Source organism: Ammospiza nelsoni, chromosome 7 (genome assembly GCF_027579445.1).
Source record: "Ammospiza nelsoni isolate bAmmNel1 chromosome 7, bAmmNel1.pri, whole genome shotgun sequence".
NCBI lineage: Eukaryota > Metazoa > Chordata > Aves > Passeriformes > Passerellidae > Ammospiza > Ammospiza nelsoni.
The window spans coordinates 28,389,336-28,414,055 of record NC_080639.1 but is presented as its reverse complement, the minus strand read 5'-3'; the positions used below and the strand labels follow the sequence as shown (position 1 = coordinate 28,414,055).

General features: G+C 41.8%; 1 protein-coding gene across 1 annotated transcript in view; it reads left to right on the top strand.

Annotated features, from left to right (window-relative positions):
- TFCP2L1 (transcription factor CP2 like 1) overlaps positions 1-23,723 on the top strand; it is a 35,521-nt gene extending 11,798 nt beyond the window's left edge. The window contains exons 3-15 of the mRNA XM_059476009.1: positions 5,244-5,320; positions 6,886-6,991; positions 7,239-7,345; positions 7,927-8,079; positions 8,953-9,063; positions 10,898-10,989; positions 12,332-12,380; positions 12,477-12,570; positions 13,430-13,520; positions 14,105-14,205; positions 15,175-15,317; positions 17,698-17,749; positions 18,188-23,723. Coding sequence (XP_059331992.1) covers positions 5,244-5,320; positions 6,886-6,991; positions 7,239-7,345; positions 7,927-8,079; positions 8,953-9,063; positions 10,898-10,989; positions 12,332-12,380; positions 12,477-12,570; positions 13,430-13,520; positions 14,105-14,205; positions 15,175-15,317; positions 17,698-17,749; positions 18,188-18,225 — 1,214 coding nt within the window. The 3' untranslated portion in view covers positions 18,226-23,723. The remainder of the gene's footprint in view (positions 1-5,243; positions 5,321-6,885; positions 6,992-7,238; positions 7,346-7,926; positions 8,080-8,952; positions 9,064-10,897; positions 10,990-12,331; positions 12,381-12,476; positions 12,571-13,429; positions 13,521-14,104; positions 14,206-15,174; positions 15,318-17,697; positions 17,750-18,187) is intronic.
- Positions 23,724-24,720: the final 997 nt, after the last annotated feature.

Sequence of the window (24,720 nt, the reverse complement as noted above, 5' to 3'; positions counted from 1 at the left end):
CTGCTGTATTGAAGATGGGATGTGGGGCAAGATGGGCCTGCAGCGTTAGAAGGACTCTGGTGTTCCTTTTGCATTTCTTGGCCCACAGCTTGTCCTCCTTTGCAGGATTTCCATGTTCCTAGCATAGTGGGAACTTCCAGGGTGGCCTATTGTGTAGCTGGTGAATTCAAAATATCCACTGGATAAATATCTACAGCATCTTGTCAAATGAGGCTACAGCAAGCAACTGCAGAATATCTCACTGTCATTGTGGTTCAGGGATTGAGGGTTCTGCTTTTGCTTCTTGTCCTGCAGAGTGTCCACACATGGGACACTTGAGCAAGTCTTATGCTAATTTTTATTTTAGCTCGTGACTGGCTAAAAAGGTGTGTGTCATCAAGCATGCAAGTTCACATGCCAGCTCTGCCACTCTTGTGTGATTACCCTGAGGGTTCATTAATCTTTCTTGTCAGAAAAATCTTTGTGTTTGCCTGATGCCCTGAATAGTTGTGTTTTGCTGTTTCAAAGGTGATCCTCCGGCCTGCTGGATATTCTTTGGTTCGGTATGATAAATGCTTGGGGTTTTTCTTCCCTCCCCCTCCTTCTGCATGGTGCATTTGACTGTCAGCATTCCTTTGCCTTTATCTGTGCGCTCTTTAGGATGTCCATATAAAGTTGCTAAATGGAATTTTTATTGGCTTGGCTTAATAATCAAACAGTTTCCAGGCTGGTTTTGTCTAGTGCTATGTGGATACATTCTGAGAAAGAGGACACTGTTGTTTTTTGGGGCTTTTTTTCCCTTTTCTGCAGACTTTTGTTGGGGATATTGCTGATTCAAAGGTTAGGGTTTAATTAATTTCTGGAAAGGCTACTTTGTTAGATTAAGTAAGGCCTGAGTCATATCAGCCTGGAACATCAGCATCCTAATTGGAAATGAATGTATTGTATCGGTGTATTGTGCAGAAAACCACAAAATGCATAGTGCAAGTGGCCCTTGAAATGTAACACCAAAGCAAAGAAAAGCAAACAGGATATTGTGGTTGTGTAGTAAAATGACATTTGAACAAAATGTAACTTTGAGCTTGAAATAGTGATAATCTTTTGTATTCAGAAATTGCCTAAAATTTCTGTGGCTGTCTAAATTCCATGGAAATCAGTAAGCTGTTAGACTTGTACCTTTTGAGCAGGTGATATCATTCCTGTGTTGAACTGAATTATTTTTCATCTGTAGTAAGTGCTTGACTTTAAATTCTACTGGCCCCACATTAAGTGGCCATGCCCACATTTAATGTGTGTTAATTATCAAAGACAATGCAAGTTTGAAAAAGTAAGCAGTCTATAAATCCTCCTTCAGATAGGTAGAATTGCTTCATAAATTACGAACCAGGAACTCTCTGGACCTGGGTGGTTACTATTTTACTGGGTACTACTTAGTTTGTAAAGTGAGTTGCTCAAACTCTAGCCTAGGAGGAGATTGCATGAATTTCCTTTTGCCCAGAGAATGTCTATTTAAAATAGAAATTACAGTGTATTGTCACTTGCCCGGGTTTTTATTGGTGCCCCTGAAGCTTTCAGTGAAGTTGGGAGACAAACAGCATCTCAGGAATGTGTTGTGGTTTTCTGAGTATTATTACTGTCCTGTTCTCTGCCTGAGGTAGGGGAGAAGGATTGTGGTGAGTGAGGGGAGCACAGGGTCACACAGTTGTGCAGGAGGCTGCTGCAGCATCAGCTGTGCTGGGGATTGCTTGCAAAGTGTCCCCTTCATTTCAGGTGGTGACAGAAGTGCTTTAGGTGCCCCTGTGCATGTGCCCAGTATTACACCTGGCCTGGGCTGTTAAATCAAATCACTGTTAGTCTCAGCGCTGGTATTAATCAGTGTTTCCCTCTGAGACACATGGAAAAACTCAGTATAGGGGAACGCTGTATTTCAGCTTTGTTTTGGGCTTAGCTAGTTGTATTTTAACTTAGGAGCTGGAAGTGCAGATTGTTTAATCACACTTTCAGACATGTTTCTTTACAGATTTGGATACCTGACTAAGAATTACCTGTTACAGATTTCATTTTAGCAGAAAACTGTCAGTGTGTGCCTGCTCGTGCTGGTGAGTCAGCGGTGCAGGATTTATAAATGATCTATCAGAGCCTTGTGTGACTTCTTTGCCCTCTTTGACGCCAGGGGGAGTTCAGCTTCCTTCCGGTTAGATTGCTATTATTTTCTTTATTTTACAAAGGGATTTTGTTTTCCAACATCCAAGTGGTCATTCTTTAGAGCCTTTTTTCTTTACAGTAATAATTGCAGGCCTGAGATTGTAATTCACCATTTCACTAGTTTTGCTGGTAGCAATGGTGGAAAATACAGGGTGAACAAGGTTTGGAAGGTATTTTCCAAGGAAAAAGTATAATCCAAGCAGTTTGGTGCTATAAAAGTACAAGTATCTGAATGCTGTCCATGCTAATAAATGCTGGGTACCATAAGCCGCAAAGCAATGAATTTGCTAGAAAGCTTTAAGGAGAATAAATTAAAAACCACTACCAGAAGATGGATAGATAAGGGAACTTTGAGGAATTGGGACCAAATTCTCACTGACAGTGTTTCACAGAGAGGGGAAAATACCCTCATGTTTTCTAAAGCTTGGCTGGGAGCAGTCTTGTTTGATAATCATGTAGCAACTCAAGTTAAACATTCAGAGTTCAAGGGGAAAGCAGTTAGCATAAAATACCATTTTGATTGAGGCTTTTCGTGGCAGAAACTGCATTCCAGGGCTTCCATCAGATGACCCATATATCTTTGATCAAAGCATGTTATTTCCTCTTTGGCTTTCTGTTTAATATTAACTCTGTCTACACTGCAGTTTCTATTTCACTGGTCTGCAGGATCGGTTTCTGACTCCCTCCAAGGTGAATCACTCCTGTCAGGTGGAGATGTGTGGTGCCTACTGCATTCCAGGCTGCAATTCTGCCCCTATCCCTGCAAGGGGGTCAGAGATGGCATGCTGCAGAGTTTTTGAGTGCTTGATGCTAGTTTGAAAAGAATATGGATGATGCTTTTATACACGTTGTTTTCTTTTGTCTCATTGTAACTGAAGATAAGCAGATCAGGCTGACCAAAGAGTGAGAGTGTATCAGTGCACAAGGGTGTCCCAAAAACCTGCTCATTCCTGAGATACTTGCTGAATGGCTGACAATGCTTCTGGTTTGACCACTGCCTTCCTCCATAGCACAGCTCATACCGCTGCATTTCACTGTCCTTGTTACCCCTGAGTACAGTCACAGATGTCTTTTACTGTCTCTTGCTTTCATAACCTAAATTAATATTCTGTAATGATTAATTAGCCTCATATCTGTATGGGAATGAACTGTAAGTGCAAGGGATACTTGGCTGTGTGAATGGGTTCAAGATGATGAATTGTATCACTCTGTAGCTGAAGTGTATCTCCAGAGTGAACCACTGAGCAGCCAACATAGATAAACATGTACAGCACATACAAGTACATAGCCCAGCAGATGTGGCACTTGGTGACATGTTTTAGTGGTGAACCTGGCATTCCTAGGTTAATGGTTGGACTTGATGGTCTAAAGGGTCTTTTCTATGATTCTGAGAGAAACACATTTTTTTTAACCTGACCTTGATCTTTTTTATGCTAGTATAACAGAATTGATGCGGTACATATCTCTAAAATTTGCCAGGTGAACAGTATTAACATGTATCAATGGAAGCATTGGAAAGTCTTGTGAGTTTAAGTGTGGAAGACCTCAATTTCAGGACTGTGGTTTACAAAATCCACTTTTGTTGTCTAGCAGTCTTCAGAGGCAGGTCACTGTTGTAATTTGTTTTACTCCTGTGCCAGGAGATGGGTAAAGATCGGTGCATGTTGCCTTGGTTATTTTGGTACTTCATGTGGTTTATTCTCTGCTCTCCCCATGCCCTCAGTCACTTGCTGGATTCAGGGGTCATTTCCTGTTTGCAGAACTCCTACTAACATCAGTAGGGCTGTTGTGCAAACATTTGGGGCTTCAGTATGGCCTCTTTTGTCCTTCTTTTTTTTTCTTTTTGCTATCTGCCAGCCAGCTGAATAAGCACAATTATCTCTGTGCTCTGTGGATATAGTCTGTGCCCATGCAGGTGGGATTCTCAAAAGGCAGTCTGCCTTTCTGACACATCTGCTGTCATAAGTTTCCCATTTCTAAATCCAGATCTGAAAATTCAGCATTTTTGTCTCTGCTGGTAGAAGCTGCTTAGAGGGAGATAGATCTGCTTTGCAGTTTTCTGCAGGGCCAGTTCTGCAGAGATACTGGTTGAGCCAGAAAAACCAAACTGGTCTGCTCCTTGGTGCCTGCCTTGTCCTACCCTGTGCATTTTTCAGGAAAAGGGAGGATAGCAAGATGAACAAGAAAAGCTAGCCATAAGGTACACATATGCTCCATTAATCCTAATGATCCTACCCTGCCTTGGTACTGGTTGCAGGCTTATTGTAAAGACTTGGTGTAGTACAGTGAGCATTTGTACTGTCTTAGTAATTTCTGTGTGTAAGGTGCTGAGACATCAGCCTCCTTTGTCTGCGCTGTCAGCCTTGAAGAGATGTTATTTCATAAACCAGTTAGCTGAATTCTGTTGAATTGACTAAATTCCTTATGTGAGGGTGGTGGTGGGGTGATGGGAGTGTGTATTCCCTTCCTGGAACTGGTCCTTGCACATGCTGTAATACCCATTGCTGCCTCCACACCAGTCTGGAGGAATATTTATCCCCTTGGCAACGACTTTCCAGGCCTTATGAAACTTTTTTTTCTGTGGTTCACCAAAACACTTACAGGCCTGACTGCTCCCTGAGGAATCGCAAGATTTTCCCCAGTTGCCATCCTCTGCAGAACTGTTCCTGGACCTGTTGTGCCAGCACCTCTTCACACAACCATTGCTTTGGCAGAAGGGACAGGCAGAGGCAGTGCTGTTACAGCCATGTGGCATGGGGGGACAACTGCCTCAAGCACCCCGGTGACATTCTGGAGGGTGACCAGAAAACCACAGCAGCCTCGAGAGACAGCTATAATTGATGCCCTAATGGAGAGCTTTTAGCTGCCAAAAGGCAAACCTTCCCCTCAGATTTCTGCTGTGCTTTAGGGCCTGTCGATTACTGGGGCAAATGCATTATGTTAGCAAAAATAAGCTTTCCCTGATCAAACGTTTGCTTTATCAGCCACATAAATGCCAGCATGACTCTCTCATTGCTACAACATATTAAACACCTTGGAAATGTTTCCTTAAACTCTAGGTCAGTCTTATGAAATCCGTCTACTTGAGAATAGGAAATTGGGAGAGTTTCAAGATTTAAACACAAAATATGTAAAGGTAAGGAGAAACATAGATTTCTTTTCTTCCTGCTACTACATACAGCCTTTAATGAAGGGCCTGACCTTGCTCCCACTGAGACAATGGAAAGCACTTTGCCATTGTTTTTAATGGAAGCAGGGGTGATGGAGTTGTTGAGTGCTAGTTTCATGGGACTATGCAGCTTGGCTTTGCAGGGCTTCAGGGTGACCTTTATTCTATTTGTGATCATGACCCCAGAGTTCCACTATGAATATTGGGTTCAGGGGAATCCCAAAGTTCAGTGGTGAACACGGTCAAAGCTGTGGAGAGGCAGACTTGTCTCCCTGCTGAATCACAGCAGCATGCCTGGGTTGTTACGTGACAAATGGAGGGCCCAGGTGTTTACATAGTTCTGCCAGGCTGATTCTGTATAGGTCCAGTTTACTTTGGTAATGAGCATAATGATGAACATATAGAACTTGATCATTTGGTTTGGGGGACTTTTTCCTGTTGTTTCCTCCACTGCCAAAACAGTTCAAATTCAAAAACATTGGTCTGGACCCTGGTTCTGGATCCAACCTTCAATTCTTGACTTTCTGCCTCAGGATTTCCTTTGAGAAGTGGGAACTAGTTGCAAAATTAGTATTCCAATTTGGATTTTTTGTCCAAGTTTAGGCCATTCTCTATTTGTCTTTTGGCCCATTTCAGGTAGTATGTGGATTGGGATTCCAATTTTGCAGGTGTTCCCACTGTGGCATGTTTGCATCTTGAAGCTAGGGTTTGATTTAGGCATTTCTCAGGTTCACTGGCAAAAATTTCTCACTCACTTGATACAGAAGTGCCCAGCAAGAGTGTGGGCTTGAGAAACTGGGATGTTAGGGGTCATTAACTCATATAAGTATAGCACTGTGAATATACAAAAGAATGTTTCAGTTAGGAGTACTTAGGACTTGTCTGCCCTGGGGATTGCCTTTATTCCAGCCTTTTTTTCTCCAGTGATTGGCATGGCTGCACCATTGCAGACCAGCCTGCTGTTACAGATGCTTTCCTACTCTACCTACCCTTGTTTCACTACTCTGGGGCAAATCCTATGACTGGCTCCTAATGGCTGGAATAAAGTTTAATTCTCACTGACAAGGTGTCTGAACATGTCAGCTCCACTGGGACAGGTGAGCTGACTTCCACATTTGCATATCACAATGGGATATACTGGGGTTGGGACATGGTACAGACTCATTAAATATTACCCCCATATGAGCCTTTTTTGGTGTTGAGGCAAAATAGTGATGTTTACATGCCATGACACCTAAGATTAGGTGGACATTGCTATAGTGAATTCCAGAGTGAATCCCAGAAAGCTGTACAGGGCTGTGTTACTCCTGTAAGATGTGCCCTGTGAAGGGGGAAGTGTGTTTCTCTCTCAGGGGTCCCTTAGGAATTTGATACCCATGATGATGGGTCTCTTAGGGGGACCCTTCTACTCTCCTCATCAATGGGGGTGAGAAGCATAGCAGATCAGCTTTTGCTTCTACTCTGGAAAACCAAAGTCATCTTGAGAGAGGGTTCTGGATGCCATTGCTCATGCTGCTGTCTTTTTTTAACAGAGTATAATTCGTGTGGTTTTCCATGACCGCCGCCTGCAGTACACGGAGCATCAGCAGCTCGAGGGCTGGAGGTGGAGTCGGCCTGGGGACCGCATCCTTGATATAGGTGAGGCTATTTCATTGTGGCACCTCTGCTCTGCTGGGGACATGAGCGGTGCATGCAGTGTTTGCATGAGTGTTTAGGTTTCCTAAGAATCCTGTATGTCTTTGGGAGGGAAAGAGATCTAGCACTATAGGTCCCACGTAGAGCTGTCTGTGATGGATTTGCTTTCACATGCATGTTCTGATGGTATGGAAATGCTTTCTCTTCTTCAATTTAATATTTTTAAAATTTTAGGGGTTTTCTTCTACAGATATCCCGCTGTCAGTTGGTATCTTGGATCCCAGGGCTAGCCCGACCCAGTTGAACACTGTTGAATTTCTCTGGGATCCGTCAAAGAGGGCTTCAGCATTCATTCAGGTAAGAGATAAGTCAATATTCTGCTAAATACAGTGGTTAGATATCTTTTAAAGACCTGGGGAGACAAAATAGCCCGTACATGAACAATAGAGAAGAGTGGTAATGATAATTACTAACTTGTGATAATCATGTGTAATTAATTTGTAGGATACTCGCTAAATCAGTTTGCTGGCTACTTGTTAATGTTGGAGTACTACCTGCTACTGCCAGGATTTTCTTTAAAAAAGTACTCAGACACGGATATTGCTTTCTAAGCATAGGTTTTGTTTTGAGAAAACTGTTCATAACCTGTTTTCCTATCTTTCCTCTTTCATGACTGTTTCTCATTCTGAGCATCAACAATCTGTTTTTAATCTAAATGAGGGATTTAATTAAAGGATGCTTTTCCTGATGCCCTGTTTCTTTCTGAACTGCTTGTTCTGATTATTTTGTCGAAAGGAACAGAAATGAAAACATACAAGATCTTCTGCCTCTTAGGTTTTTGTGAGGAGCCAAAACTTCATGTTCAGGCAGTATCTGAAATTCAGATGAGCACAGGTTCCAGCTGTCTCCAGAGATGAGCACAGTTTCTGTTTTGCCAGGTACATTGCATCAGCACAGAGTTTACTCCACGGAAACATGGAGGAGAGAAGGGGGTGCCCTTCCGGGTGCAAATCGACACCTTTAAGCAGAATGAAAATGGTGAATACACAGAACACTTGCATTCTGCAAGCTGCCAGATCAAAGTGTTCAAGGTATGAGGTAGTTTTGACTTTGTCATCAACTAGATTAAGGCACAGGAACATGCAAAGATTTCAGGTGGCATAGGAGTGATGCAAATATTGACGTAAAAGAACAGACTTTTAACTGGGTATGCTTAAGATCTTAAACAGGTCTCCTGTGCACATTTTGCTATAAACACTGACCTACACAGTAATTCTAGTTGAAATGTTGCACCAAGACTTGTGCCAGTCTGTTGCACCTCAAACACTATAAAAATATTGACATATTTGGAGTATCCAGTGTGTTTTGATGCTCCTAGGCAATCAAGGCATTAGGGCATCTTCAGTTTCTTTGTTTGAACCTTTCATGAACAATAAAATTTTATTGTGGAGGTCTTAAATACCTTTTTGTTGTTGTTGGAGCACAGTTTGTCTCTGTGGTACCTGGAGGAGAAAAAGGTTCAGAGAACAAGCATCTGTGAAGCTCCTAATCCAGGCATGGCAGACCTATAGCTACTTAACCTCAAACTCTCCATAGGCCTGTTTGCTCAAGGGATCTGCTGCTCCAGTTTGTTCCTGTGAGCAGTGTCTTTCCTGTTTCTGGAAAGATGCTACAAATGCCAGTTGAGGTGCATAACTTACGGACTGAAGTTGTTGGAATCACATCTCAGGGCTGTGGTCAGTCTATTTCAGAATTGCAATAGGCATCAGTGATGGATGTACAGAAACAGTAGGGATGCTTGATTAATTCTTTTGTCTAGAAAATGCAGATCTGATCTTGTTTCATTTGTAGAATGCATGTAAATCTTAAGGAGGCTTTTGTGAACAGATTAGATAAATCTGTTGGCCTCTGTCTCCAAACTAGTAATGCTTGGCATAAGGGAGAGCCTGTGCTTGTACTTATAGCCTAAAGGAGCAGACAGAAAACAGAAGACTGACAGGGAAAAAATGGAAAAGAAGACCACCCAAGAGAAGGAGAAGTATCAGCCTTCCTATGAGACAACTATTCTCACAGAGGTAAAGTGTTTTAGACACATCATACTACATCATGTTGGGAGATAAATTTAAAAGAAAACAGCATCTGAGCCCTGGAGATTGTCTTGTGGAGACATGTGTGCTCAGATCTGAGTGAAACTGAGAGTGAAGCAAAATTATAAAATGACTCACTGCTGAAATTTATGAAAGATGCCAAAGTTTGTCGTGGGGTATAAACTATAACCCTTAGGAGCCTGGCTTTTAAAAAAAACCGAAACAACAACTTTCTCAGTTTTCACCACTGTGCTCCTGGGCACTTGTCATGAAAGATGCCAAAGTTTGTCGTGGGGTATAAACTATAACCCTTAGGAGCCTGGCTTTTAAAAAAAACCGAAACAACAACTTTCTCAGTTTTCACCACTGTGCTCCTGGGCACTTGTCATGGCCCTCAGGTGCCCATTGTATGAAAATACAGTTGTCTGTATTTTTTTCAGAACTGCTTGGCAAAAGCTCATGTTGAAGATGGGACACTTGAGCAGATGAATAGGCTGTCTGATTAAATTATTAATCTGTTTTTCTGTGAGTGTGCCTATGAAGCTGTTGTTACATGCAAGATTTTGGGTTGTACTCTAGGAATATCTTGTCTTATGTTCTGATGCATCTGGTATAGAGTTGTGTGTGTTTCTGCCCCTCCCTGTCATTACTAAGATGTTTGTATAAACTTACCATAGGCTGTAGAATTAGTCAGCAACAGGACTCAAGAGATTTAGAAGTGTTGTTCAGCCTCCCTATGGGATTGACTTATTTGATTTAGTTCTTCTTTTTTTTGGAGCAGCTTGCTGGACTTCCAAAAATGACGTTAATTATTCTTAATTTAAATCAACTTCCTATTTGTGAGATCCAATCTCTCCCACTCCGTTTTCCTCACGTTGCCAGGAGCAACCAGCATGTTTTCTGATTGACAGACCTAATTCTACTGAGTTGGCAGATCCCAGACTCTCCCTGTGAGCTCTGATGCACTTTGACATATTGCATGGGGAAATGTGGGTTGCCAAAGAGTTAAATATTTGCCAGTGCTTGTGGAGATTATAAAACATTTGCTAGTGTTTGTGGAGATGATAAAGCTCCAAAGCTACACTTGCTGTCTTTTCATCATTGCAAACAAGGCCGCTACAGAGCATTTTCTTGAGCTCTTGGTGGTGGGGGGTTCAACAGGGCTAGATTTCTCCTGCTGATTACTGTGGCTTAAATTCAGGACAGAGTCACCAATTCTAGCTGGGTTACTCTGGTTTTATACTACTGTCATGGAATGTGGAGTCTGACCTATATTTGTGAAGGCTTTTAGTAGCTTTGTGTCTGTCTGTCTATCTTAAATTTTCTCCACTTAGTACCCATTTATGACTGGAGCTGTTTGGCTAATAGCCAGAGGTTTCAGCAGGCTGGTTCAGATTCTGCTCTTTTGCTGGTATAAACCTGAAGCAATGCCACAGGAGCATTTTTGTCACTCTTGCCTGGATTTAATTAGGGATTTATAATTGAGACCAGGGGTATTTCTGTATTGCTGCCTTCAGTCTGAGTTGACTTAGTGGCGTTGCTCTGACTTACAGCTGTGCACGCTTTGGCCCAGTGTTATTTGGGGACAGGCTTTGTGAAATGGGAGAAAGAAATGTGGAATGCAGCAACTGGAATCAATCTTGGCCCCCTGACAGCCGACTTGGAGAGCAGTGTAGAAAATCCATGGCCCATCTCCTCCTCCCAGCAGGAGTGATGAGCTGAAGCTAGTGGCGTGGCAACAGCATGAATGTGGTATTAGAGGAGAATCAAATCCTTTATTTCCATCCTTATGAAAGTTTCCCCACTGCCTTTCTTCCAACAGTGCTCTCCCTGGCCAGATGTGCCTTATCAAATGAACAATGCTCCATCTCCAAGCTACAACAGCTCTCCCAACAGCTTCAACCTCGGAGATGGGTATGTAACAAATACATGCTTTATCTTCCCTCTTGATATGGTAGCCTTCGTGTGTCCGTGCATTTCTTACCCTGCAAGATGATGTTAAGGACCTCCCCCCTTTCTAGCAAGCAGGAAGTATTTTCCAAAATCCTTTAAGACCTTCCATCCAGGAATTCCCTGTAGTGCAGAGTACTGTTTGTACATGTTTATGTGGTGGCTGGAAGGGGAGCATCAGAGGGCCTCAGGCAACCCCTGGTGAGAACACACCATGCCCTGTACCACCAACCCCAGTATCTTCTCACAAGTGTGTAAAGGCTTTCAGCACCTCTTCAGAGTAGGTGTTTCTTCCCTAATTTCTGTCTTGAGGTAGTTTAGGGTGCTGAATTCCTAGGTGAATGACACGTAAAGAAATCATGTTTGGGGCAAAACAGCCTGGCTTTTGAGATGCCATTTCAGAATAAAGGACTAGTGAAGACATGTTTAATTCATTAAATAGCCATCATAATGAGACAGCTTTAGTGATTCTGAAATGCTGAAGATGGTAACTGGTGTCAGAAGGATAGAGAAGTGTCCCTCAGTACTTATCAGTCCTCCCTGCTACATGCTTCCCCTTAGGAATTTGGTATAGGCTTTTACTTTCGGTAGGACTCTGCCATCTTACTGCCTTCCCACACAACTTAATTACCATGTTGTATTCATCCATGTTGTATCACTAATTTTCAATGAATCCCCTCAGACTATGAAAAAGAACACACACTGAAATTACAAAATTTTGTGTTAGTAGAGAGATCTGCTGAGTATTTTTTCCCTTTGGCAAAATCCCTGATATGTTTAGGAGTCCTGTCTGTGTTTAGGAGAATTTACTAGAAATGTGGTTTTGCATGATTTATACCACTTGACTATGTTTAAGATAACACCAGGGTTGAATTATAAGGTCCTTTATTCAATTTTTAAAAAGAATTATTATTAGACAATGGATTTAGTTGGGATATTTCTGGCTCATAGAAATTTCAAATTCAGCCACCCTGTAGGTTACAATTTTCTTCCTTAGATGATGTCACATTAGTGAGTCAACCGTGTGGAAAAGCTTGATTGAGGTCAGTAAACCTGAGGTTTTTCTCTCAGTTTTGAGGAGAACCTCAACTGACCAAGAAAAGACTCAGGTAGAGAGTGTTTTTTTAAAATTCTTGTTCCAACTTTTGAACACCTTTTTAAAGATCTGATAGACAAAAAATGCCAAGTTGGATGTAACTTGTGAAAATTGAGTCAAATAGAGGAGGGGGAAGAGGATGGACACTGCAATGTAAAACTTAAAATAATGTGTTTTTTTTCTCTTCCAACTTTATATAATTTCTTTTAGCAACAGTTCTCCAACCCACCAAATGGAGCTCCTGCCTCCCACCAATGATGTAAGTACTTGAGATCATGTTAATGTGGTGCTTTTCTCTTTTAGGACACTGGTGAACAGTTCATTTCAAGACCTTCTTATTCTTTTTGCAATGTAGCATCTCCTTCCTTCTGCTTCTATTCAAGATGCCCAGCAGTGGCTTCATCGTAATAGGTTCTCTCCATTCTGTAGACTCTTCTCAAGTTTTTCGGGTGAGTTTTAACAGTCCAAGTATTCTGGTTTTTTTCTCTTCTGTAAGTGCTGCTCGTGTAGCATCTGCTGCTGACCACATTTGATGGGATCCTTGGTCTGATCCAGTGTGGTTGTTCTTTGGTTCTTAGATTAGTTACCAGTTACCAAAACTGTTTGTAGACCTACAGAGTAAGTAACAATGGAAGGAAATAAGTTAAGATGGAAGGGACTTCCTAAGTTCAGAAGTGCAACTTCAAAGCAAGTCCAGGGCCTTGTGCAGTTGCCTTTGAACATCTCCAAGGCTGGAAATTCCACAGTCTCTCTAAACAACTTCTTCAAATACTTAACTATTCTGACAGCGAAAATGTTTATTCTTATGTCTAATCAGCACTTCATCTTCTGTCTGCTGCCTCCCATCCTGTCCATGTGCACATTTAAGAAGCATCTGGCACCTTCACTGTGCCCTCCATTCAGTAGTTGTACACACCAGTAAGATGGTGGAAGGGGCAGCTGTTAGAGGTGTTGAAACCATGAGGAGACTCTCTCTGACTTGCAGCACGATGAAATAACTCAGTGAATGTGACAGTTACAGAAGACCAGGTCATTTAATGGCCAGTGTGAAATATCTGGCTTGTTTATGAGTTGGCTGGAATATTTTCCAATGCAGCACTGTTCTTTTGACAGCTTTCAGTTTCACAGTGATTGATTTAAAGTGCACACCTCTCTGAATTTGCACCTTCTCTATGTAAATCGATCTGGTTTAGCTTTGTGGATTCTCTATGCCCTCTACCCCTGCTGCCCTTTTCTGCTGCCCATACATACTATTTGGAAGCTGAGATTTGCTTAACTTCTGAAGAAAAATCAATTTGAAATATGTAGGTGCCGACTTACTGAAGATGTCCAAAGAAGATTTTGTTCAAATCTGTGGGCCTGCTGATGGAATTCGGCTCTTTAATGCAATTAAAGGAAGGTTTGTACTATTTCCTTCCTAATTTTTTATGATCCCTTGATAATTTCAGTGTTAAGTAGAAGTTAATCCTGGAGTTGTAGCATTTAAAGTTCCTTTTAATACTTCAGAGACGTTCTCTCACGGACTGGAGATCACAATGATATTCAAATCCAAGCACAGCTCAGAAATGTTGCCAAAACAAAGCAACATAATGTGGATCTTTAGTGGTTTATTTGCTACCAGCTGATAGCTCGCATCCATTTCATGAGATACACAGCCTACACTACCCTATGCTGCTCATAAATTCTACAGCTGAGCAGGATTTAACTCAGTAGAGGCAGGTATGATGAACTGCTTAGCAAGTGCTGTAAACTGTTTATCCTTATCTGATGTTGAAATGATTAAGATGCTCTGCATCACCTCCCAGGAGTCTCTTGCTAGACATCCTAGGCTGTCTAGTCACCAGCATCAAGACTATCCCTTAGTTTGTTACTTATGCACGGCAGGAATGATTCCATCTCTTATTGTCTGATAGCTGACTTGGAACTTCCAGATCTATTTCAGATCTACTCAATAACTTACTACTGTCTTTGATTAATCCATAGAAGTGTGAGGCCCAAGATGACAATTTATGTCTGTCAAGAACCAGAGCAAAACAGGTCCCATCTCCACCAAAAACGAGAAAATGGAGATGGCAGTCTTTGTGGTAAGTTCTTATGGATGGATTTTGTTAAACACTTACCTGGTAAGAATGCTGCTTTCTGCCTGAGCTCCTGTGCAGGACAGCTTGGTGTCCTTAGTGTTTGAAGGGATCCTGTTTATCCCAGTTTTGCCACTTTCGTTGTGGTTTCACAGCTACAGATTCCAAATGACACTGTCTGCCTGGGGGACAGACCCAGCTTACAAATTATCTGCAGAATGCCACAGCAAAATCTCTATTCAGTTCTTAGTAGGCATAACAGCATTAAAAACCACCCTTCCATCCACAATTTGCTTTAGATTATGTCTTCTTGTTTGAAAAAATTCAGGGAAATTAAAAGTCAGTATCTCTTAAAGTAATGTTATAATTCTTGAAAGTTCAAAGCTTTTGGGAATTTTTCATCCCTCATGACACAGTGTGCAATCAAATGAGAACAAAGATTATCCTTAAATCTTGCATTTAGTAATAAACAGGCACAGCTTTCCTACCTGGTAGCTATAATTTGGATTTCTAAAGCAATACTGTCATCCATGGTGTTATCTTATACATTGTATGTTTTAGTTTGTGCCTATGGAATCAGTGAATGGTGTCTAATAAAACACTGCTTTTGTGTGACACAGCATGTGTTTTACTATTTGATTGAATTATTTTTTTTAAACTTCAATAATCAGTAAAAGAGGATTATCTAAAAATATAAGCAGCTTTATGAGAAGGCTGTTTTAGTGCCTCATGATGCAAGTTGTAATTAGTCCCCATGTTTTCCTCTGGGTAAAAGTGATGTTTTAATTGCCTGCTGCATAGGAATAGTGGGTATTTTTCTGCAAATCATCAAGTCAGATATTTGGAGGATGCTTTAAAATACTAAGCTTGTTTATTCCACTTGAACCTTCATCTTAAACCCATTTGGTTGTTGACGCTGAGTGTCTTGGTGCCATCTGTGTTTGCTATTCTGTAGCTGCTTTCCACTTGTTGCAGTGTATCATGCAATCTTCTTAGAGGAGCTGACCACGCTGGAGTTGCTGGAGAAGATTGCAAACCTGTACAGCATTTCTCCACAGCAGATCAACCGCATCTACCGGCAGGGACCCACGGGCATCCACGTCCTAGTGAGCAATGAGGTGAGGGGCTGAGGGCTGCAGCTTGGTCAGGGGTGCAACAGTTGTCTGAGTGCTTGGAGTTAGAATGAACTTGAAAATTATGGAGTGTGTCTTCAAGGGAGAATTGTAAAGCCATTAATCCCAACAGGTTAAAGTAGCGAATCAGCATGCACAACACTGATTTTGGTTTCAAGACCTTTGCTTTGTAGAAGATGTTTGGGTTTTTGTTTGCTTTTTTTTAAAGTAAAAAAACCCCAAAATTGGTCATTTATTGCGCTCTACCTGAAAAGAGGTTGTGGCAGTGTGGGGCTCTGTCTCTGCTCCCAAATAACAAGTGTCAGGATGAGAGGAAATGGCCTCAAGTTGTACCAGGGAAAGTTTAGATTGGGTATTAGGAAAAAATTGTTTATTGAAAGGGTTACCAAGCATTGGAACAGGCTGATCAGGGAAGTGGTTGAGTTACCATCCCTGGAGGTGTTTAAAACTTGTGTAGCTGTGGCACTTGGGGATGTGGTTTAGAGTTGGACTTGCTAGTGCCAAGTCAATGTTTGTGCATGGTGATCTTAGAGTTTTTTTCCAACCTAAATGATTCTATGAATTTCTTTTCATTTTGGCTACTTACACACATTGTGAAGTAAGGATCTAAAGAACTTTTAAAATTCAATAGGTTAGTTCCTCAAAGAAGGTAAGTTTTAAAATCTGTAGGGCAATTAGTTTTACATCTTGGCCCATGTTTCCAGGCACTGGGTCTGTCACTATATGCATACTATAATTTATGGACCTCTGATACTGTTTGTGTCCCATTATATGATGCCTTAATTTAGTCCATTCCATTAACTTACAGGTTAATAGTGAGTTGCCCTTCTTCCTCTTTTTCCTCTACTAAATTACTTACTCATTCATGCACCAGAAACACTTAAGGAGCTTCATTTAAAGAAGCATTGTTAAAACAAATGAAGCAGAGCATGGTCTCAACTGGAGCCTAAATGGAAGGCTGTAATGCTTATTCCTGAAGTCTCCTTGCTATTCCAGCCTGATTAAATCTGAAACTTCAATGCTTTATGGATGCAAAGTGCTTGGAGGCAGCTCTTGGTAGGGAAATTGCATGAACCAGCCTGGGTATAAGGCTTTAAGTATTTGCTTAAGTCAATTATTAACAAGTTCTATTGCTTTTCTAATATTTTTTTCTTGTTCTAGTACTACAGTGGCAAGAGTGTGGCACTCTGTGAATGTACTTCATGCATCATTAGGCAAAGACACACAAACTGGCCAGAGAAGCTTGATTTGGAGGAGTAGGGGCTGGATGTTAAATCCAAAAGAGTATAGGGAGATCAGTCCAAGTTGAAAAGGGTGTTTTGATGTGAGAATTTACAGCTGAAAAATGCATTTCTTGAATGATACTCAGTAGCTAGGAGAAGGCTTTTGCAGAAAGCTGGATTTCATGAAATGATCAGAGAGGTTCAGGTCACACCTCCCTTCTCTGGAATTGTGTCCAGCATTTGCCTCAACTGTATGAGACACCTCCTGAAGGTAATTTACCTCTTTTGTCCCACATAACTACTCTAAGATGGGAGGAAGCATTGACTAAGGATGAGGCTTAAATGGGCTTTTCATATTGCAACTGAAATAATCTTTATCTCCTTATTTAAGGCTGTCACTAGAATCTGCACCTCTTCTGAAAATCTAGTTGCCTCTCATGAATAGCTCAGTAGCTTTAGGTCCTAGTCTTTCTTCCCATGATTTGCCTTGCTTCTTATAACAGTTTCATTACAATTCTTCTTCCTTGACAAAATACAAAAAGGTAAATGAATCCTGCAAGCACAGCATCTGCACTTAATGTCTGATCAAAATAGCTAGATGGATGCTGCTGAGGTGGCTTTTCAGTAGCAATTCCTTTATTCAGCAGGGAGTCCATTTCTTGGGGTTTACCATTTCCAGGTTTTCATTAAATGCTGATGTACGTTCAGCTGAGCTCCATTGTTTATCTGAATATGTAATTACCACTGTTGGATTTTTAGGAAAGGGACTACCTTGATCCTATCTAAAGTAAGTTTCACTGAACGCAGCAAAGGGTGTGATCTTTAATAAAATAATTGGAGTGGTATAGGAACCTTCAGGATCAAGAGCTGCAAAGAGGATGGTAAAATGCTGAATAAGCTAGATCAGTTTCAGGCAAGCACATTTAGTGTGAGCTTCCCTTAAACACAGTAGCCATTGCAAGGACCTTAATTGATCAGTCATGTACATTAATAATCTCGTGGGCAGGGTTACTCAGGACTGGGCAGGACTAGACACCAAATGCTGTTTAACACCTCTCCTCTAAGTCTATACTGGCTCTGAAAGAATTGTGAATTTGATTGCTAAAAATGTATTGTGTTGGCTTTTTTCTTCTGCCCTTCAGATGGTGCAAAACTTCCAAGACGAGTCCTGTTTTGTTATCAGTACATTGAAAGGTGTGTATTGCTGCTGCTACTACCTGTTTCTCTAAAGATAATTCCTCCTTTCAATTGCACTAAATGTTATCACAAACTCACTGCTGTTATCCTGAAAAGATAAGTAATCTAATCTAGTGTAAGTCAAGCTGTTGACTACACTATGATAGACTGATCAATGCTTTACTTTCAGTTACAGTGCTACAAAAATTCCATAAATGCATTGACACCACTGACATAAATGAGCAGGAAGCCTTTGAGTAAAACAATAAAATATGATCGTATGTAGAAGTTTTTAATGTAAATTATTTGACTGAGCTGTTCAACATTGGTTTTCATGAGTGGGTTGTGAAACAAGTGTAGGAACTATTGCAAACTGCCTAGAAAGAAAATCTGAAGTTCTGTATCTGTGGTGTTTCTTTAAAGCAATGAAAACATGTTTTGCATTTCTTTTTATAGCTGAAAGCAATGATGGGTACCACATCATTTTAAAATGACCGTGCTGCACAGAGAGACTTTAACGGCCTAAAACTTAGTGCCTCACTGAGATTGCTACAACCTAGACTGGAAACACAAAGAACCTTCTGGATAAATGCTCCTGTGAACTAAGAATTACCAAACAGCTTAAGAAAAAACTTGCTTTTACAGATAGAAATTTTTGGTGGGGTGTGATTTTGGTGGGTTTGGTTTCATTTTTGTTTTGGTTCTTTTGGTTTTTTTAAGCTGGAGCTGAGAACATCCTCAAAGCTTGTACATGTTTTTTCCTCCCTCCCTTCCTCTTCAGTCTTGAAAATTGTAGAGGTTTCTGCTTATTACTTAGAAACATCTGCCTTGTACTAAAGGGACATGAAAGATAAACAAATCCCAATTCTCTTCACCCCTCATGTTCAGATGAATTGATTTACTTACAGTTCTGAGTGCTCTCTTCCTTTCAACACACACCCTGATGCTGATGCATGTGGACTCCCCAGGGTTCCTCTTGTACTCTTTGAGGTGGAAGGCTTGGGGCTACTCCCAGAACAGACTGGGCAGTGCAGAGGATGGGTTTGGTGCCCAGCTGTCACTGAAGTGTCTGCTCTGGAAGCCCCCCACACTTTGCTGTTCTGCACCTGCAGATGTGCTCCAAGTCCAGAGACCCTGGTCCCTCCTGACAGAGCTCCTGTAGTACCAATCCAGCAGAGCAGTTCTGGGGGGTTCAGTGCAGGACAGACAACTTGTGGTGAGCAGTTGAGTACCTTATTATCTGTGGCTTAAGAGTAGTGTCCCTGAATGGAGCATATGAAGGTTTTCTGAGGAACTCTTTTGAGCGTTGGAAGCTATAGTGCTTGTGACAAATTCATACTATGGATTTATTCTACTCTACAAATTAGTGATTAACTGCTATCTTTACTGTAACTGGGAATTAGAAGTTATAATCATAATGGATTTTCATCCTGTTACTGAAGTAAAACTGTTTTGATCAAGACCAGGTAACAGATCATCTTAGTTGCTGCTTCTTATATTCTTGCTCTTTCACCTTTGACCCCTGTTGCCCAGATCTGTAACTGTGATCAGCTCCACCCTCCCTTGGTCTTTTGGGACTCCATCCAAGCTCCATTGAGCTAAAAAGGTGGCTTCTACTGAAGTGAAAGGCAAATTGCATTACACCTTTCTTGAATGGATGAAACCATTTCACTTTTGACAGCTAACTAATGTGGCTGTTTCCCCAAACTGAGTGTCCATTTACCATCAAAATCTGATTCTTGAACATTTCATTTCATCCTGAACTGACATGGAAAGCTGAAATACCAAACATTTTCCTGGAATGGAAATTTTTCAAAAAATGAGAAATTGTCAACTGGAAAACACTGAATAAAATGTTCCAGCCTTTTGAAATGGAAACATTTAATTAAATCCATTTGGCCCTTAAAGCAGCATCAGTTTGAGCTACTGTTGCAGCCCTCAGAAATTGTCATTCAAGTGCCTTGTGCGCCATGTCTCCCTTGGGGCTGAGCTCTTTGGCTGAATCACAGATCCCATGATGCTCCTACCCTGGGTTAGCAAACAGGGAATGCGTCATGAGGGCTGGAGAGGTGCCCAGGGAGAGAGGGGGCCATGGAGCCCTTGAGTTACAGCTCCCAGCTGACACTGGAGGAATTCGGACAGACACGGACTGATATTTCTCTGACAAAAGTTATGTGTTTCAAGTGTTCCCAACAGAAATAAACAGCAAAATATTGAGAAAAGCAACCTTTTTTTCATTAAAGCATCAAGTTTTGCGCAAAAAACCCCACCCATCTCCACTGAATTTTTATTTTTTTTTTAACACTGAAAATAATACTAGAATAGAAAACTTGTGTTACAATGGGAAAACCTTCAGCCAACTCAGCTAATTGAGCAGCAATGCCTCCTTAGGCACGATCTTGGCTCAACTGACTGTCCTGGATGCTCCATGAGTTGTAGGCATGCAAAAAGGATGTTTAGGCTTTGGGACGTGGTGGTTCCCCCTTCTGTAATGAAGAAATTGAGGCTTCTTGGTTGAGAACCAAGCTGTGTGGGCAAGGAGGAGCTCCTGGCCATGGAAGCCAGGTTGTGGCCTCACACAGCTGCCTTCCAAAACAGTGAATGAATTCCAGATGCCTTTGTGAGCAGGTGGGACCAGTGTGCCCTTGTGCACCAGGAGCTGCTTGATTTATTTTCTAGAAGGTGCTTTGGAAGATGGATGTTGGCTGTGGTTTTTCATCCTGCTCTGTAATACTGGCTGTCATGGGCATTGCAGCTCAGGTGAATCTGACCTTGTGAGAAGGGTTCTAAATACACCTTGAATTTGCCAGGAGTATAGCCTGTGTCATATCCTATCCACTTGGATGTGATAGCCCTCTAACTGAGGGGACACAGCAATACTGATACAGTAGAGTGAAGGAAGGATAGAGGTGGCTTTGCTGCCAGAGTTAGGGACTGAGAGCTGTTTGTTATAAAATGCTTAACTTCTTGATTCTTTTAAAAACCAACACTTGCCTGTAAGGAATTATATGCCAGAGTCCTCATAGTGTTTCAATAGCACTTGCTTGATGAATTTTGAACAAAAAGAAGTCTTTTAGGGCCTTCTTGTATTTAGATTTTTTAAAATAAATAAAACAATTTAAGGATTAATTTGACAATATATCTTGCTCTCATGCTCTAAAAAGATATACCAGAGTAAACAATCCCATAGCCTATGTATATTTTCCTATGGGTTGGCTCTGTGTGAGCCTGTTGTAAAGCTGTATGGCTTAGGGGTGTGTGTAATACCTATCCTTATTTGACAGAGTAGTTCTAGTCCTGTTTAGCTTCTGTAGCCCCATCAGGAATTTGGAGGTTTGTGGTTAAGTAACATACATGTCCATGAAGATGCAGCATGGCTGGTTTGGTGTCCAGGAGACTGCTGAGTTACTTCAGCTTAGAATCACACACTGTCTTGAGTTGAAAGGGACCTGAAGGGTCACAGAGCCCAATGCCCTGGTCCTTACAGAAGTACCTAAAACTGATCTCTGTTACTATGAGCGTTATCCAGAGCAGCCCAGGGGCTCCTTGAACTCTGGCAGGCTTGGTGCCATGGCCAGGGGCAAGGGAGGTCCCTGGGCAGCCTGTCCCAGTGACCAGCCACCCTCCCAGTGAAGAACCTTCTCCAGTGTCCAGTCTGAACTTGCCCTGATTCAGCTTCAATCCCTTCCCTTGCTTCTGCTGCTGGTCACCAGAGAGGGGAGATCAGCACCTCCCTCCCCTGCTGAGGAAAGTGCAGAGGGATAAAGAGAGAAGGAAAGACTTGTCTCACCTGTGTGTCAGGTAATCCTTGACTGTCCTTGGATCTGCCATCCCTGGAGGGGCTTGTTTGACCCGTTTGTGGAAGTGACAGCCTCCAGAAGGAAACTTTTGTTTCCTCAAGAGTGGAGGAAGCACAAATGTTTTGTCTGAGATAGATATCTAAATTCTAGGTAGACTAAAGGCAAGGGAGGTGAGTAGCTCCCACTCATCTAAATAACATTTAGTTTTTTTATTAAGTGCCTGTTACATTTATTTTTACTCTTTTTTTATAGTTGTTGCTTCTACTTCTTTCTTAAAAAGTAAGAAAACCTACTCAAAGTGACTTAACTGGAACTTCTTACAGCTATATGTGAAATTTGTGCAGCAGAACTTTATAAGGACTGGGGCTTAGGATAACAGTGAGTAACACTGTTTATCAAGCTGTCCAGCTCTTCAGTCGTATGTATGATAACAGCCACTATGAGTAAAAGGGCTTGCTGGGGATGAAAAGGCAGGATCATTATGTGATTAATACCAATATGACTCTAGCCAGTACTGCAGAGTATAAACTTGCATTCTTGTCAGATCTGTACTGTCTGTTTGAAATTTCATAAATTGTGGCACTTTCTCTATCAACGGAGTAAAATGATAGAGATCAATTAATATGACTCTGATGATGTCTGGAAAACTCTCACTAATGCCCATGATACACACCTGCAGGGCAGGGAGAGGGCAAACGATCTGGTGATGAAATCTTGGCCATCTGATTGAGGTGGCAGGACTGGTGCTATTAAAATTAAAGCTCCCGTTCTTTCTGCTGGCCCTGCATGGTTAATTGGCTAAAGTAGAAATAATCATTCAATATGGAAAATACTGGAGTTCTCATTGTCTTAGTGTGAAATTTAATGGGCTGAAATGTCAAGACTTTGAGGTGGTAAAAGGATTCTTGCATTTGAGAAGCCCTGAATGGCGCTCTCCTTATAATGTAACATATACATATATATGCATATATATATACATATATATCCACATACATACTGTACTGTATCAACACATATTTGTGCTGAGTACATGTGTTCTTTGGCTTTAACTGGTACTCTGCTTTGTTTAGTTGCAGTTCAGTGTAAAAGACTCTGGTTGATCAAGCTTCAAAACCCAGCCATTCCTTGGGTAGAAATGTAAAAGTCCATAGTAGCAACTAGGTGATTTGGACATGGTACACTTGGAGTGATGTAAGTTTGATAAATTTCTGCAATACAAATCCCAGGCCTTGGTGAAGATGAGCATATCCTTTCACTAACACTGCAGTTCTACATTGCAGCTTCTGAAAATTAGTTAGAGTAACAGAGAAATAGATTGCCCAATGCTTAGTGAACTAGTAAGGCTACTCCATAAGCAGAACAACCATACGATGACTTTTCCTAGCTCAATGTTGTATTGCTTAAGCATTGGCTGTAATTCTAACAATCATCTGGTGGATGACTCAAATAGGTTTTTTTGTCTCTTATCTGTTGGGATTTTCTTTACTTTTCAAAGAAATGCTTATAGTCAGACTGTAGCTTCTCTTTCTCCTCCAGTTATGAAATGGTTTAACTTTATGCTAGTAATGGAAATATTTTCATTAGATTATAATCTCTTTGACAGCACAGGGTATACTCAGAGTGGGGAGTGTTTGGCTTTGATCATCACTACTGTGGGTGAATATGAGAAGGCAGACTGGAGGTGTATCTAACATCCTTGGCTCTCTCTAACAAATGGGTTAAGCTAGTGCCTAATTTTTTGTACATTTTTGATTTGTACCTTTTTTTTCCCCATTCCCTCAAAATTCTGCTCCCTGGCAGGGGGTGCATTGGTGACCAGATGGTGTGCCCAACTTTTTAAAGTAGCCTGCTGTCCTGGTTTGCTTGGGGTGAGTGTTTATCTTTCAAAAGGAGTTACCACTCTTCACTGACAATGCAGCTGTTAGAGGCAGGCAGTGCTGGCCACAAAGCTGGCATGATGGGCAAGGGTGGGTGGAGGTGGGTCGATGGGAGGCTGAGGCGTACCAGTTGTGAGTAAATACTGCCACACTCTTCGTCTTTTCCTTTGTTGGTTTTTTGGGGTTTTTTGTACATGAATAAATAATAAAAAAAAAGCATATTTTGCACTGGCTCTTGTACTGTTGTGCAGAAGAAATCTGTATCTAGAATCTGTGCTCCAGTCAAAATGCAAATAAATCTGTTTGTAAGAAGCACGGCTTTGGTCTCTGGTGTATTTGGTGTGGTTGGGCACAGGAGCACCTCGGCATCGGCTGCTGCTCAACAAGGGGCTGGGCACCACCTCGGGGTGAGGGGGAGCAGAGGGTGCAGAGTGCGGGGCAGAGAATGTCAGCTGCAGCCAAACGTCCTGCAGCGATTTCCTCGAGTTGGGACTGTCTCCATTTCCCCACAGTGCAGTGCCCGGCTCGTGTTTGATCCGGTCACGGCACGAGGAGAAGCCTCGTCCCTGCAGGGGTGTTACCATGGGCATGTGCTGTACTGGGGGCACCAGCTGTGTCAGATGGCAGCTGGCTTTGGTCTTGCAGTGCTCAGAAGGCACAGCTATTTCAGACATCAGAGATGAGCAGAGTCCCTCCTCACGGCAATGCTCTGTGCCATTGAGCAGCTGTGAGACACATGCCAGCAGTGAGGCTTGGACTGTGGAGCATTCACAGTGGTTTGGCTGGAAGAACTCCAGTATCCTCTAAGGTTTAAACCATAGATCTAGTAACTTAGAGAGTCAGGAAATGAGCAGATGTTCAGAGTCATTTTCCAGTCAGAGAAGATGGAGCCCAGTTTGGAGATAGCATACTCTTCCAGCAGCCAAACTTCATGTCAAGGCAAAATAGTGAGAATGGCTGTACAATCAGTGTAAGGGTGCTCCTTAATCTGAATTGACCTTAAGCCATTTCAGCTCCTTTCCTCTGCTGAAGAAGTATTTGAATCTCAAAATTAGAAAACACATCTTGGGCCTTGGGTGCGAATAGAAGTTCATATGCAAAGTATAAGAGCACAGACAATGTTCCTAGGTAGAGGTTCAAGAGAATTTAATATCTTTTCCTACCAGTGACTCATGCATCCCTGAGAGGAGGAAAGGGACTGTCTACCCCAGTTTCTGTTAGCTTTAAGTTCCTCTGGAAGCAGAAGTCCAGCCATCTGAGGCCTGGTACTGTATTCAGCTGTTCCATGCATGGTGAGGCAGCACTGTGTCCC